Source organism: Vicugna pacos, chromosome 4, assembly GCF_048564905.1.
Source record: "Vicugna pacos chromosome 4, VicPac4, whole genome shotgun sequence".
Classification (NCBI taxonomy): domain Eukaryota; kingdom Metazoa; phylum Chordata; class Mammalia; order Artiodactyla; family Camelidae; genus Vicugna; species Vicugna pacos.
Genome location: NC_132990.1, coordinates 49,430,856 through 49,443,772, shown reverse-complemented (window position 1 = coordinate 49,443,772; position 12,917 = coordinate 49,430,856). Strand labels below are relative to the sequence as shown.

General features: G+C 43.9%; 1 protein-coding gene across 6 annotated transcripts in view; it reads right to left on the bottom strand.

The window, feature by feature from the left end:
* FRMPD1 (FERM and PDZ domain containing 1) overlaps positions 1 to 12,917 on the bottom strand; it is a 119,670-nt gene that overhangs the window by 11,720 nt on the left and 95,033 nt on the right. For all 6 annotated transcript variants that reach the window (XM_072959754.1, XM_072959755.1, XM_072959756.1 and 3 more), the window contains 5 exons: positions 10,905 to 11,012; positions 7,181 to 7,276; positions 2,841 to 2,966; positions 1,544 to 1,663; positions 535 to 671 (listed from right to left, as the gene is read on the bottom strand). In XM_072959754.1, coding sequence (XP_072815855.1) covers positions 535 to 671; positions 1,544 to 1,663; positions 2,841 to 2,966; positions 7,181 to 7,276; positions 10,905 to 11,012 — 587 coding nt within the window. The remainder of the gene's footprint in view (positions 1 to 534; positions 672 to 1,543; positions 1,664 to 2,840; positions 2,967 to 7,180; positions 7,277 to 10,904; positions 11,013 to 12,917) is intronic.

Sequence of the window (12,917 nt, the reverse complement as noted above, 5' to 3'; positions counted from 1 at the left end):
TATAATTCCTCATCTGGTTTTGATGCCCAGGCAAAACAGAGCTGAGATTTGGTGAGCAGGTGAGCAAATCTGGATGATACTGCCCAGAGCAAAGTGAAATTTTAAGCTAAGAGTCAGGAGGTGTCTGAATCCCAGGACTTGAAACTACTCTAATAGGAATGTGATGCAGCACAATTTTGTTCACATCAAATTCATTTCTGAGGCATTCCCACCCTCAGAAGAGCTTTATGCTAAAGCTGTCGACTGATCTTCCGAGACATCCTCCCAGGAACTGGGAATTTACAAAGGGATCCGGTGTCATTCCATCTGGAATTGGCTTCTGCCCCAGAGGGCGCAGCTAGGTTCTGACATCTGGGGAAGCCAGGCTGGGACGGAGACGGTGGGGAGGGACGTGAAGGGAGAGACAAGGGACAGATGGGCAGGTAGGTGAATATCAGCTTTCTGTGGAATCTGGCCCTTCTGGCCCAGGGTCAGTCAAGTTATAAATGCGACGCAGCTGCTGCTGGTGGGACACAGACGTCCCCTGCCACTCACTCTATGTACTTCAGAGAGATCTTCTGCGGCTGGGCACATGCGTAGATCCGCTCCTGGATGTGCAGGGCTGCGAGCCGGAGCGCAGAGCTGCATTTCATTTCTACAGCAAAGCGCTCCTGGAGCACGTCGCTGCAGCTCTGAAAGAGATTGGATGAGAGGAACTGGGAAACAAGAACGGGTGGATTGTGTTCCTAGTTCTCTCAGGCAAAAGGCAGCAAGACCAGGAGCTCAGCTTTGAGACCTGGCTCTGCCACTTCTTGCTTGTGTGATTTTGGGTCCTTTTTACTAAGACTCTCTGAAAACTGGTACTTCCCCTCGCTAAATGAGGAAAGACAAGACTACCTGACGTGATTTCTGTGAGGTTTAAATGAGAGGATGCGTTTGAAAGCAGTACAGAGACACGCTGTTACACAAAAATAAACCACTGCTGCTGTTAGACTTGTTATTTGCTGCTACCATTTTTGTAAGACTTTGGGCTGGGCTAGTCAATATACCTAGTTGGAGTGATCTCATCTGTAAAATGGTGATGTCTCCCAAATGATTTTTTTATCAGAATAAAAATGACATAATAAGCCTCACCCAAGGAGGTAAAGTCACGGGAGCACCAGGCTAGGAGGTTAAGGAATCTATTTTTGGCTCCCCCACCAAAAGTGTGACCCAGGCAAATTATGTGACCTTTCCAAGACTCAGTATCATCATTTCTGAAACAAGGCTTTTAAGCACTAATGTCCTTTTTAGCAACAAACACTGTAACTCTAAAGATCCTAAATGGCATTAGAAAATGTATCACCTACATCGAGGACTAAGCCTAAATTTCATTACTACATTGCAAATCTCCTAACACAGCAACTCAGTGACATTAAAAGGAATAATCAGGCCCATTCTCCCTCAGATAAAGATAATCCCTACCAGGGAGTTGCTTAATTGCCTTGAGCTCATGTTCAAAATAGCCCAATGTGCCATCTTTGAGAACAATCACTGTTATTTTAGGAAGGGCAGACTGGGTCACCTGCAAATAGAGATATTCAAAGGCCACAGGGTCTTCTTTCAGGAGGTCCAGGGGGTCCTTGGGAACAAAACACACCCTGAAGAGGCAGCGGTAGTCATGTGACTCCTCCCTTTCTACCACCTGTGATGGGGAAGAGAGATACAATTCATCTTCTGCCTTTGTTCTCACAGTTATTCCACAAAACAACTTTAAAAAAAAAGACACTGATGTGGGGAGAAGCAAATGCAATTTATTGTAACATATTTAAAAAAGACAATGAAAGACAAGCCCCGGAGATTTCAGTTTTAGTGCTTCCCAAGACAGCACAGACCTTTGCCCCTAACTTGCCTTTCCCATGGGTATAAGATGTAAAATGCTCAAAAGAGCAACTTTCCCACTGATCCCATCAACCTGTTCCCCCTTCCAGAAGAAATCTCTGCATCTGGTTTCTCATTTGCCTTTCCAGAGACAGTCTATCTATATCCATCATCCTATAAATCTACATTCTTTTCTTTTCCACAAATAATAGTGTAGTATATATTATACATCTATATATATTCTGCACCTTACTTTTTCTTTTACTTCAACTATCTTAGCGATTTAATTTGATTTCTTTTTCCAATGCTAATAGAGTAGAAGTGATAAAAAAAAAAAAAAGTTTGCAAGCAGCAGTACTAGAAGGTGAGTGACCCGGGTAAGAATTCATCTGTAACGAGGAAGGCTGAGAGCAGCTTCCACAACCTCATGCGTTGCTCATGCTGTTCCTCTTAAAAGCCCCTTCTCCTTTTCCAGTTGTTGAAATCCTGCTCATCTTTGTAATAGTACACACTCATCAAGGATTTCTTGAACTGACCTGTGTTTGGCTTTAAAAAGCTGGTACAACAAATCACTGAATGGAGGGAAGATTGAGTGGTACAGACGGACTGACTGTTAGCCCTGTCCTGTTGCCAGGGACCAGATCGGGGCAAGTCTCACAAAAAGGCCTTAGGCGCAGCAACAGATGCTTTCCTGACATCTCAGAGGCAGCAGTTTCAGGGGAAGATCACCAGGGCTGGAAGCAAAAGTTGGGGTGCTATGGGCTGTGTTACCTTGAGGAAGCTCCTTACCCTCTAAGCCTCCGTCTCCTTGTCTGCAAAATGGGGGCCTGCCTACCTGCCTACCTCATACAAAAACCAGGCTGTGTGAGCTGTGCGCCTTCTGGCCATGAACAACTGCATCCAACCTGCAGATGCACCGAGCCCTACCCCCAAAAGTTCCAGCTGAGGTGTGCAGTCTGCCCAGCCCAGATCTCCTCACCAGGAGCAGAAGCAGGTGATACCTGCTGGATGAGTTCCTCCTCGTGCAGCAGGTGCAGCCGTGAGATGCTGTACTGCTCCTCCAGGACCAGTGCAAAGTACTCCATGCTTCGGATGGACAGCTTCTCCTTCACTGTGAGGATGATGTCCTGCGGCCACAGAGAGGTACAAGGGTCACCGAGGAGCAGGCCAGCCCTCACGTTCAGGCACAGAGCAGGGAGGACTTCCCTGACTTTCACTCTGTTCCTAAGTGCCGCCAGGGAGAGAAAGGCCTGTGCTGACTGGGTCAACTGCCAACTCAGGCAGCCGGATCTTGATGGGCCACGTGTGAGACTTCTCATCACCCCGCACGGCCCTACACCCACTGCTGCCCCCTCCTCAGGGTTCCAGCGCCATCCATACGGACACCCTCTCTTGCTTTACTTGGAAGGTGGAAGCCACCCCTTGGGGCCTAATGCCTCTCTTCAAGGTCTCCAGATTCATCCTTTCTTTGGAGTCTGCATCATCAACTGCTTACCAGACAGAATCCCGCCACCTACCCTCTATGCACCTGTGGGAAATCAACCTGACGTTTCTGAACCTCAGTTCCTCCCTGAAAAATGAGAGGATAATGATGCTTATTTAGAGGGGCTGATAGGATGAAATGACAATTAAAACTGTGCCATTGGAGTTGCCATGCCACATTCTTCTTATTCACTACAGTGGCCCTTTGTCATCACAAGGTCTCTGCTGCCTTGGTGCATTTGCACATGCTATCCCCTCTGCCTGGCACACTTTTCCCGTTCTCTTCAAAAGGCTGTTTCTTTCTCTTCAGAGAGGCCTTCTCTGGTCACTGAATCTACATGTGATTGCCCCTGTTATTCCCTCTCCCAGGGTCCTGCTGATTTCTTTCATCACTATTGGATATGATCTTCTTTCATGGCTGCTATGTCTGTTAGTAAGAGACAGTACAGTTAAGTTAAGTGAGGGGGTTCTAGACCCAAACTACTACTCATTAGCTGTGTGTCTCTGGGTAAATAAAGTGCTTACTCTCTCTGTGCCTCAGTATTTTCATCTGTAAAATGGTCATAATATCCACACCTCTCTCAAGGGTTGTTATGTGCATTAAATTAATTTCCCCATATACAGAATTTAGAATAGCATCTGGCAGGTGGCAAGTGTTCAATACATGCCAGCTGCTATCTGTTTTCTTGCTTATTGTCATCTATGCCACTAGATGCTAAACTCACCCAGAATGTGAACTTTGTTTGTCTTGTGTTCCATTATATCCCCAAAGCTTGGCACTCAGTGATGCTCAATAAATTTCACTCGATGAATAAATAACCATCATAGACTCATCATAGATGTCCTGCCAGAACCTCAGATTTAGTAAGTGCCAAACCATCAGGTGCTACCTGCTCCCCATGACTCCCAATTCTGAATCCTCTTTCCACTCGCTCCATCACCCTCCATAACTAACTACTAAGTCCCGAAAAGTCTATCTGCTTCTGTAACTCAGCAACATTAATGCAATGCCTACTGTGTGCTGGCCATGACAGAGAGCCCCTCTCCAGACTCTGTCCCCTCTCTCCATTTGGCCTGAGCTCAACATTTCTCCTGGCTTTGTTGAGTGGTGCCCTAAGGACCCCCCTGTGACCCAGCTGACCTCCACCTCATATCTAGAGCAGGGGCTGGCAAACCATAGCCTGTGGGCCAAATCTGGCCCACTGCTTGTTTTTGTAATTAAAGTTACATGGGAACATGGCTGCACCCATTCTCTACAGCAGCAGACTTGAGCATCCGGGACGGAAGCCCCATTGCATGAAAAAAAAACCCCTAAAATATTCACTATCTGGCTCTTTACAGAAAAAGTTCACTGAACCCTGATCTAGAGGAACTTGTCTAAGCCTTGTAGTGCTCATGCTCTCTCTTGTTCAAGAATATTCACTGACTCCCCAGAGCCTACTAGCCTAGGTCCAAATTCCTCAGCTTAACGTTCGAGGCTCTCAAGTATCAGGTGCCAACACATCTCTCCCACTTTACTGTCTGCTGCTTCTTCCAGTGCACCCTGCTCACAAGCCCCATACACTTGCCAAACTTTCCCATCACTGGTTCTTTGTTGATGTCATTCCCCAAGTCTGGGAAGCCATCTTCCCATATCACTCCTGGCCCATTCTTGTCAAAGGCCTGGCCATCTTTCCAAGTCAGCCATCTGGGGGCCTTTCCTTGCCACCCAGCTGGAAGCTCTCTCTCCCTGGAGCCCACACCACACCGTTTTCATGTCCTGCTTTCCTGGTTCTGAGCACACTGCACTGCCCATCGTTGCCTAGCGAGTTATCCCCAGGTCTCATCTCCTCACGCCAGTCCTGCCCCGAGACTCTGGGATCCCTAAGAGAGTGACCCTGGGTAATTTATTTCTGTATCACCAATAGCTTTGCTGGCATACAAAAAGTGCCACTAAATATTCACTGGATCAAATGAAATATTTTCCTTGATTTAGAGAAAGAGGGTTTTTTTTTAATGTAAGAACTTTGCTTCTCTTGGTGAGGGAGTAGGGATGAGAAGTCACTGATGAACTGACGGTTTTTCCCTTTTGTTCCATAGGATTTGTTCTTATCCCCATCTCTTTCTCTGTCATAAGGAGCTAAAAGATTTGTTTTAAAAAATTTGGCTACTACAGATAAGCAATATTAACCAGGATCATACCAGTGAAGTCCTTGCTCATTTCCCCAACTCCATCTGTCATTTTGGCTTTAATTCCCTTGCAGTGTGTGCTTTTATTACAAATCATCTCAAAGTTTCTTTAGCCACCAAAGGGGGACTCACTTTAATCAAATCATCCCTTCCATGGCAATGCACTTTGCTCAGATGACAGAAGTAGAAACTTTGTGTAATGCATTTGCAAAACTTCTATGCAGATGGCAGCCTGGCAAGTGCCAACGCAGGGTTCAGAAACAACAGACCAAGTTGGAAGCCAGTTATGAGCTAGCTGACCCAGACAAGTTTCGGATCTCTTAGGCCAGTGTTCTCATCTGAAAAGTGGGTTAACATTACTTCACAAGGTTACTGGGGAAATTAAATCAGATAGTAGGCAAGGAAGTGCCCAGGAGAGTGCCAGGCATGCACTGAACACTGAACAAATCTCTCCCTCCCCTTCCTCCTCTGGGCTTGGGCTTCCCAGGTTCGGAGAGACCTTCTCCAGCTTCTCAGTCATGCTGAGGTAAGAATGGGATAGGGAATTTGGGGCAGCCCTAGGAATTGCCAAAGGAAGGTGCCCGGGAACACTGGCCATTTGCACATGTGTGTGTGCATTGTGTGCATGTGTGCACGTGTGCGCACACGTGCATGTGCATATATGTGAATGAACGTGTGTGTGTCTTGGCTATTGTCAGTTACCTATGGCTGCACCTGCCTACCTGAACCTGCTCTTCCCCAGTGTCAGAAGAGCTGGGCTCAGTGTTGACTCTTACACAAAGTTTAATGTTTGAACAACTCCTGTGTTTGCTTCTTCCCTGAAGCCTCCCTCTAAGACTATTTGCTACCTTGTTCAGAAACTATAGTGCCATCCCTTATTGTCTATGGATAAAATCTGAACTCCCATTGCCTTTCCCCTTACTGGCTCTCTGCCTTAGTCCATGGGATTCTCTCAGACTGATGTGCACCCACCAACCCTCAACCGCCCTGTCCCCACCTGCCCTTGTTGAATTCTTAGTCACCCTCCAAAGCTCAGCTCAGGTCCCGCTTCTCCCAGAGCCTTCTCTTAGGTTCTGACAGGACGGAACAGATGGTGCTCTTTCCCTCGCATGCAAAGCACTTCCTTGTCCCTCTCTTTACAGCCCTTGCTTCATCCTGCCCTGGACTATTCGGAGCTCCTTGAATGTCCATCCTCCATCAACTAGACTGCAAACTCCTGGGAGACAGAGATCACTTTTTACCTCAGTCTGTACCACCTGTATCAGAGCATCTCCCAGGAGGAACTCGATAAATGTAAGATGAACTGACTTTAACCTAGAACAGAATATGCAGGGGCCTGGACCTGCCCTGACACCTTGCCTGGTATTTAGTGGCTCTAGTCTTTTGGGTAGCAGGTGAAGTCACATACCAGAGGCAGGGAAGTCCAGTGGTTAAGGGTGAGGCTTATGAGTTATATTATGACCTTGACTACTTCATCTCGCTGAGCCCTGACTTCCTCCCCTGCAAGATAATATTAAAAATACCATCTTGCTGTGTGTTGGTACTACTGAGGTAACAGAGTGATTGGCTTACTGCAGGTGCTTAGACCATGGTGTCTGTGAGACCACCAAGGCAGCTACAGGCAAGATGCCTAGGTATACTGGGAGCCAGCAAATTCTCTGGGAAGGAGATTCAGGTTTCCTCTGAATACCTTTACAGTTGTGTGCGCCTCAAACTTGAATGCTTTGGTCTGTCCATTCTCCAAGTACACCTTGAGCACGTTGGGCATACACAGCAGAGAATTACCCTGGAAAACACAAGAGTGGTGTTAAAACTGGCCATCTTGTCCCCAGGTATGACAGATCCACAGCTTCCCTGGCCCTTTCTGATGTGGAGAGCAGGATTCTCTCCAACATCCACATCAAGTCATAAGTTGCTTCTTGGGCAGATTTTTTTAAATGGAGGTACTTTGGATTGAATCCAGACCTTGTGCATGCTAAGCATGTGCTCTACCACTGAGCTATACCCTCCCCTAACTCTATGATTCTTGACATTCAGAGAGTTCAGTGGATGAGGTCTATGCCACACAGATACAGGTGTGCTTTGTTCCAGGGAACTGCTAGACAGGAGAGATGATGGTGAAGAATGAGCCCCGCCATGAGCACATCGAAAGCACTGCACAAGCCTGAACAATGTAACGCAGCTGTCAGCTGACACTTCACAGTTGGCTGCCCACCTTATGGTATGCAATCTGGCAAGTCAGATGACAAGCATGCCATTGTCCCAAATGAGCCTTTCTGAGATTCTTGCACTGTGCCTTGTGGGGTTGGGTGGAATGAGAGGTAGGATGCTCCTTCAACATTGTACTGCTGCATTCTCTGTAGTGAAGCATCACCAAAGGGCAGAGGGCTGCTCTCCACCTCCACTCATCCCAACCATCACCCTGGATTTGCGGGATGGCCTAAGGGACTCTGCTACTCTTGGAGGGCTTTTGGGGAAGGAGGCACAAGACTGGTCTGTGTTATGTGACGCACGGCCAGCCAGAATTTCATGGGGTGGAACAATTCCCTTTAGGTTTGGAGAATCCCCCCAAGGCCAGCTCTCATAAAAAGTGACCTCTGACTGTTTAGTTGCAGATAAAGAAGGCCCTTGGGGCTGGCATCCTCCAGAACCTGTGAGAGCGTCTAGAGTTCCCAGGATTTGAGCTAGAACCACGTCCAGCTCTAATCTTTGCAAAGAGTTTGGGTATGGAGCCCACCTGGGTTAGAAGCGTGCCATCTTTTTTCAAAAACCAGATAGCCTTTTCAAATGAGAATTCTGTGCAGTTGTATCTTTTAAGCAAGATGCACATTCATCACTCTCTATAACTTTTTTTTTTAAAGCTACAGTACTTTTACAAAAGAGAAAGGAGTATGTTCACATGCCAGTGCCACCTCACACTCAGTCAGGGAGGAGGGATTTCAAACTGCTCCTCTGCTGTCATCTCACTTCTCTGGTTTCAGGTATTTAGAAATCTTCATCTTTGGACTTCCCAAGTGCAAAATGTTTTCCTTGGGACTTTATTATTCATGATTTACAAAATAATACATCCCTAACAACATTATATAACTAATGCCATATACTCCCAATTTTTATTTCTACCTGGAAATAATTTTTAGAAAGTTGTTTTCATAAAACATGTACAATTCTATATGCATTTTTACTCAACACATAGACACTTCTTCATGTGGCTTTAACATTTATAATTTTAAGGGACTTATAAATATTGTATTGAGTTGAAATATTAGAATTTATTTAACCATTCCCCTGCGCTAGGTATTTAACATTTTTTCAAATTTTTTGCAATTTATATATTGGTATTAGAGATATCTTTAAACACACAGATTTTTGCATTGAAATTATTTTATAGGCTAAATTAGTAAGAATGTGATTCTTGGACACTTTTATGGCATTCATTAAGTTTTGTTTTTTTTCTACTCCCGAAGATTAAATCAACTGACAAAGCCACCAAGCCACCAAGCCACCAATTAGTACGAGTGTAGCTACTTTCTCAAATTCAGCGCTTACATTTTTCTTTATTTGTGCTCATTTACTAAGTATAAAGTAGCACTTCTTAATATTTTCCTTTGCATTTCTTTAATGGTTAACAAAGTTAAGCATGTTTCAATTGTTGGTTTCCTTAAGTTAGACAAAGACAAATACTGTATGATGTCACTTATAGATGAAATCTAAAAAAATGAGACAAACTTGTGAATATAATAAGATAGAAACAGACTCACAGTTACAGAGAATGGACTAGTGGTTACCAGTGGGTAAAGGGAGGAGGGGAGGAACAAAATTTGGGTAGAGGATTAGGAGGTACAAATTACGATGAATAAAATAGATAAGCTACAAGGATATATTGTACAGCACAGAGAATATAGCCAAAATTTTTAAATAACTATAAACGGAGTGCACAACTTTTAAAAATTGTGAATCACTATGTTGTACCCCTGAAACTTATGTAATATTATATATCAACTCTACCTCAGAAAAAAAATCCCCAAATGTTCATTTCCTGTTTCAGATCCTTCTAAGGTCTTAGTATGTTTCAAGGGAGAAAGCTTAGCAACTGACTTTATCATCTTTTAAACACTTGAGAGGCTGAAGAGCTCGGTCACAATGATTAGCTCTCATTGGCTCAGCTGTCTCTGCCTTATGCGGCTGATAGAGACGTGGTACCCTGACCTGCAAGTCTCCCCAGGGGATCTGGTCACATCTACAGAACCCTTATTCTCTACCAGGCCTGTTAGTTGGGTCTAGACCCTACTTCTCATTACTGTGCACTATCTTCAAAACACTCATTGAATAAAAATTTAACTTGCTAAAGAGATTTGATCTATTTTTACAAACATGAAAACACAGAGACTCAATACATTGCTGATCTTTTGTGATTAATGCACGATGCCTCCCACTAGCCCCTTCCTAAAACAAATTCACCTTTTACTCTCAAGTCTAACTGAAGGTGGGGTCTGTTAAGTAGCAGGACAAGAAGAAAATAAGGGCTCTCCAGATGTGAACCAGATCACCTGGATCCTGTGTTAAAATGGCCATGACTCCCCATTCGATGGGCCTCTACGGTGAGAAGACCAGATAAGGATAAGCTCTGATTTGGAAGTTTCAAAGTATAATATTGATCACTGAATTCAGAATGGCAATAGTTATAGACCATAAGGGGAAAAATATTTAAATAATGAATATGTAAGTCTTTTATCCAGCAGTCACATTAAAAACATCAAATTCTAGCTAACATTTTCCCTTTACAAATTTGTCTTCTGAAACCCCATATCAAACCATACCAACCCTGGGTATTTCCATACCAAAAAGGATACCACAGTAGAAAAGAGAAGAACTAAAGTCACATCTGTGCCCCTGTATTTTCTAGCTCTGTGATCTCAGAGGTTAAGTTAATTCTCTTAACCTCTCCAAGCCTCTGCCTCCTCTTTTGTTAAAATACCTCCCTTGTAGGGTATTGTGATGACTAAGTATTATGTACCCAACATGTTTAGGGTCACATAATAGAGGTTCAATAGCTAAGAGGCTCTTTTAAAAAGAAAGCAACCCCACCACCACTGCCATCACTACTATCAACACACCAACTTCAGAGGGAATACTAAATTTGAAGATTCTGAATGAGAAATGAATAATTGGAATCTGTGGAAATTTCAAGGGCAGGAAAATGGAGTCACAGGACGACAGAGAGCCAAAGCCAGTGTTTCTCTCCCCATCCATGGTTTACAGGTGCCTTACTAAGGGTGTGCAGAGCCTCCAGCAAGCCCACTGCACTCCCCCTGCGTCCTCTCTACGCTGCGGATTTCAGAGTCCCCGGGAGACAAGTGCAGGAGGCAGCTTGCCTGCTTCATGCAGTCATTTTAATCCCTTGACCAGGGACGCACCTGGCTGTGTCCGCTGACAAGCACTTCCTCCGCAAAGTGCACCTTCACGGGGTTGGTCTTCAGCCTCGCCCTCTTCTCCTCCGTCAGGAAGGAGGACTTGGGGACTCCCTGCAAAATATTAACAGGACACAATTTAGAACAGGACTTTCATACAAGCATCTTCTCATTTCTCAAAAAACAAAAGCAAAAACTCTGACAGCTGTTGAGAATTCAATTAAAACCCACAGAGAATGATGGCATCCTACTAAAGACCTCTTTTCATAAAATCCAGGGATCTCAACATAGACTTGTCTGAGAACAACTGAACATTCAATATGGTGGCCAAAGGCTGTGGTAAGAGGAAGACAAAGAAAACTGGCCTGTGAACAAACAGACCTGAATTCCAACACAAGTTCTGCTACTCAACAGTTGCGAGAACTACTTCAAATGCAAATTCTTATGGAAGTAAACCAATTGTGTGTGTGTGTGTGTGTGTACATTGCCTCTCTTTGGCTTTCAGTCTTCTCTTATGCACAATATGGGGGTTGGACCAGAACATCCCCAGGGCTCTCTGAAGCTCTGACTCCTCTGATTTATCCTTGGCCCTTCTTTGCTCTGCTCATCTTTTGGGTGGTGCCCTCTTTCTCCACAGGTAAAAAGAGTTATCATAGGTTGGTATGAGTCTGTGGTGAAGCCCTTGGCCTCGACCATATCAGGCTAAATTGTGACACTTAACGAATAGCAACTTGCATGATTTAGACCAACAGGATGTGATCTTCCTGGAAACCCTGATATGCTATTTCCAAGCCGGGCATCCTATGTTTCCTTGGTCTGGATAGTCCTTCAGGCCTGCCCCTAGAATGTTCACATGTATAACAGCCCCAAGATGGAGCTCTGAGCCACAATCTGTGTGGCTGAAGAAAGAGAAGCACAACAGAAGTCAAAGAAACTGCTGGAAACAATGCTCATAGACTCAGATATCACCAGGCCCCTGCCATGAAGTACATGAAGTAAACAAGTTACCTTGAGATTTTAACTCAAGAAGATAAATGTGATTTGTGGGTAACTGGAACCTTGGTGTGACAGAGATCATGACTATGATTTAGTATCTCAAATACATAGTTTGCTTTAAAAAATTTAGTAGAAGGAGAGGGGGAAATAGCAGAGTTCCCGGAGAAGTAACCTGTGCGGTAATCCCTCCACTGGAGAAATTACTTAACCTCAATTTGCTTTCTTTTTCAATCAATCAGAAGAGATTGATGGAATAAGGCAAAGAGAAAGTTACAACCTAAAATTAAGCAATGAGACTATCAGACTGCTTTGAATGAGTTCAAAACTCTTATACCTGTGAATCGAGGGGGCTGATGGACCTATTATATGAAACAGTTGGCATCATCCACAGAACAGAGAATGGAGGAAATACTAGGAGACTAAAGATGATTAAGTGTAAATTTCCCAGAAAATGAACATAGAAGAGTCAGGAAAACACATATTGGTATGTTTGTCTTTAATTCTTGGCAAAATCCAAGACAAGTTAGGGTCAGAAAGCTTTCAGACACTGATCACTAATAACCAACATAAAGGGAGGGTATAGCTCAGTGACAGAGCACATGCTTAGCGTGCATGAGGTCCCGGGTTCAATTCCCAGTACTTTAACTGAAAAAAATAAAAACACATTTAGAAATTAAAAAAACTAATATGGAATTACTAAGATTTTAGATTTTAAGTTTTATCATTTTCTTTATTCTGCTCTATGTTTGTGTTATTAGCCTTTCTTTCCTACTTCTTGCACTGACTGGACCTATTTCCTCATTAGATAATAAAATCACTTTTAAGGCTATGAATTTTACTCAGAGTATAGTTTCAACTGCATATAATAAGTTCTAAGAAGTAGAGTTCTAAATTTTAATTATTTTCTAACCAGTCTATTATAATATTTTTGCTTTTCTATTTGACTCCATCTTTAGTTAGCATTTTTATTCCAAATGGGTGGTTTTAATTACATTTTTGACAGTTATCAATTTGTATTTTATT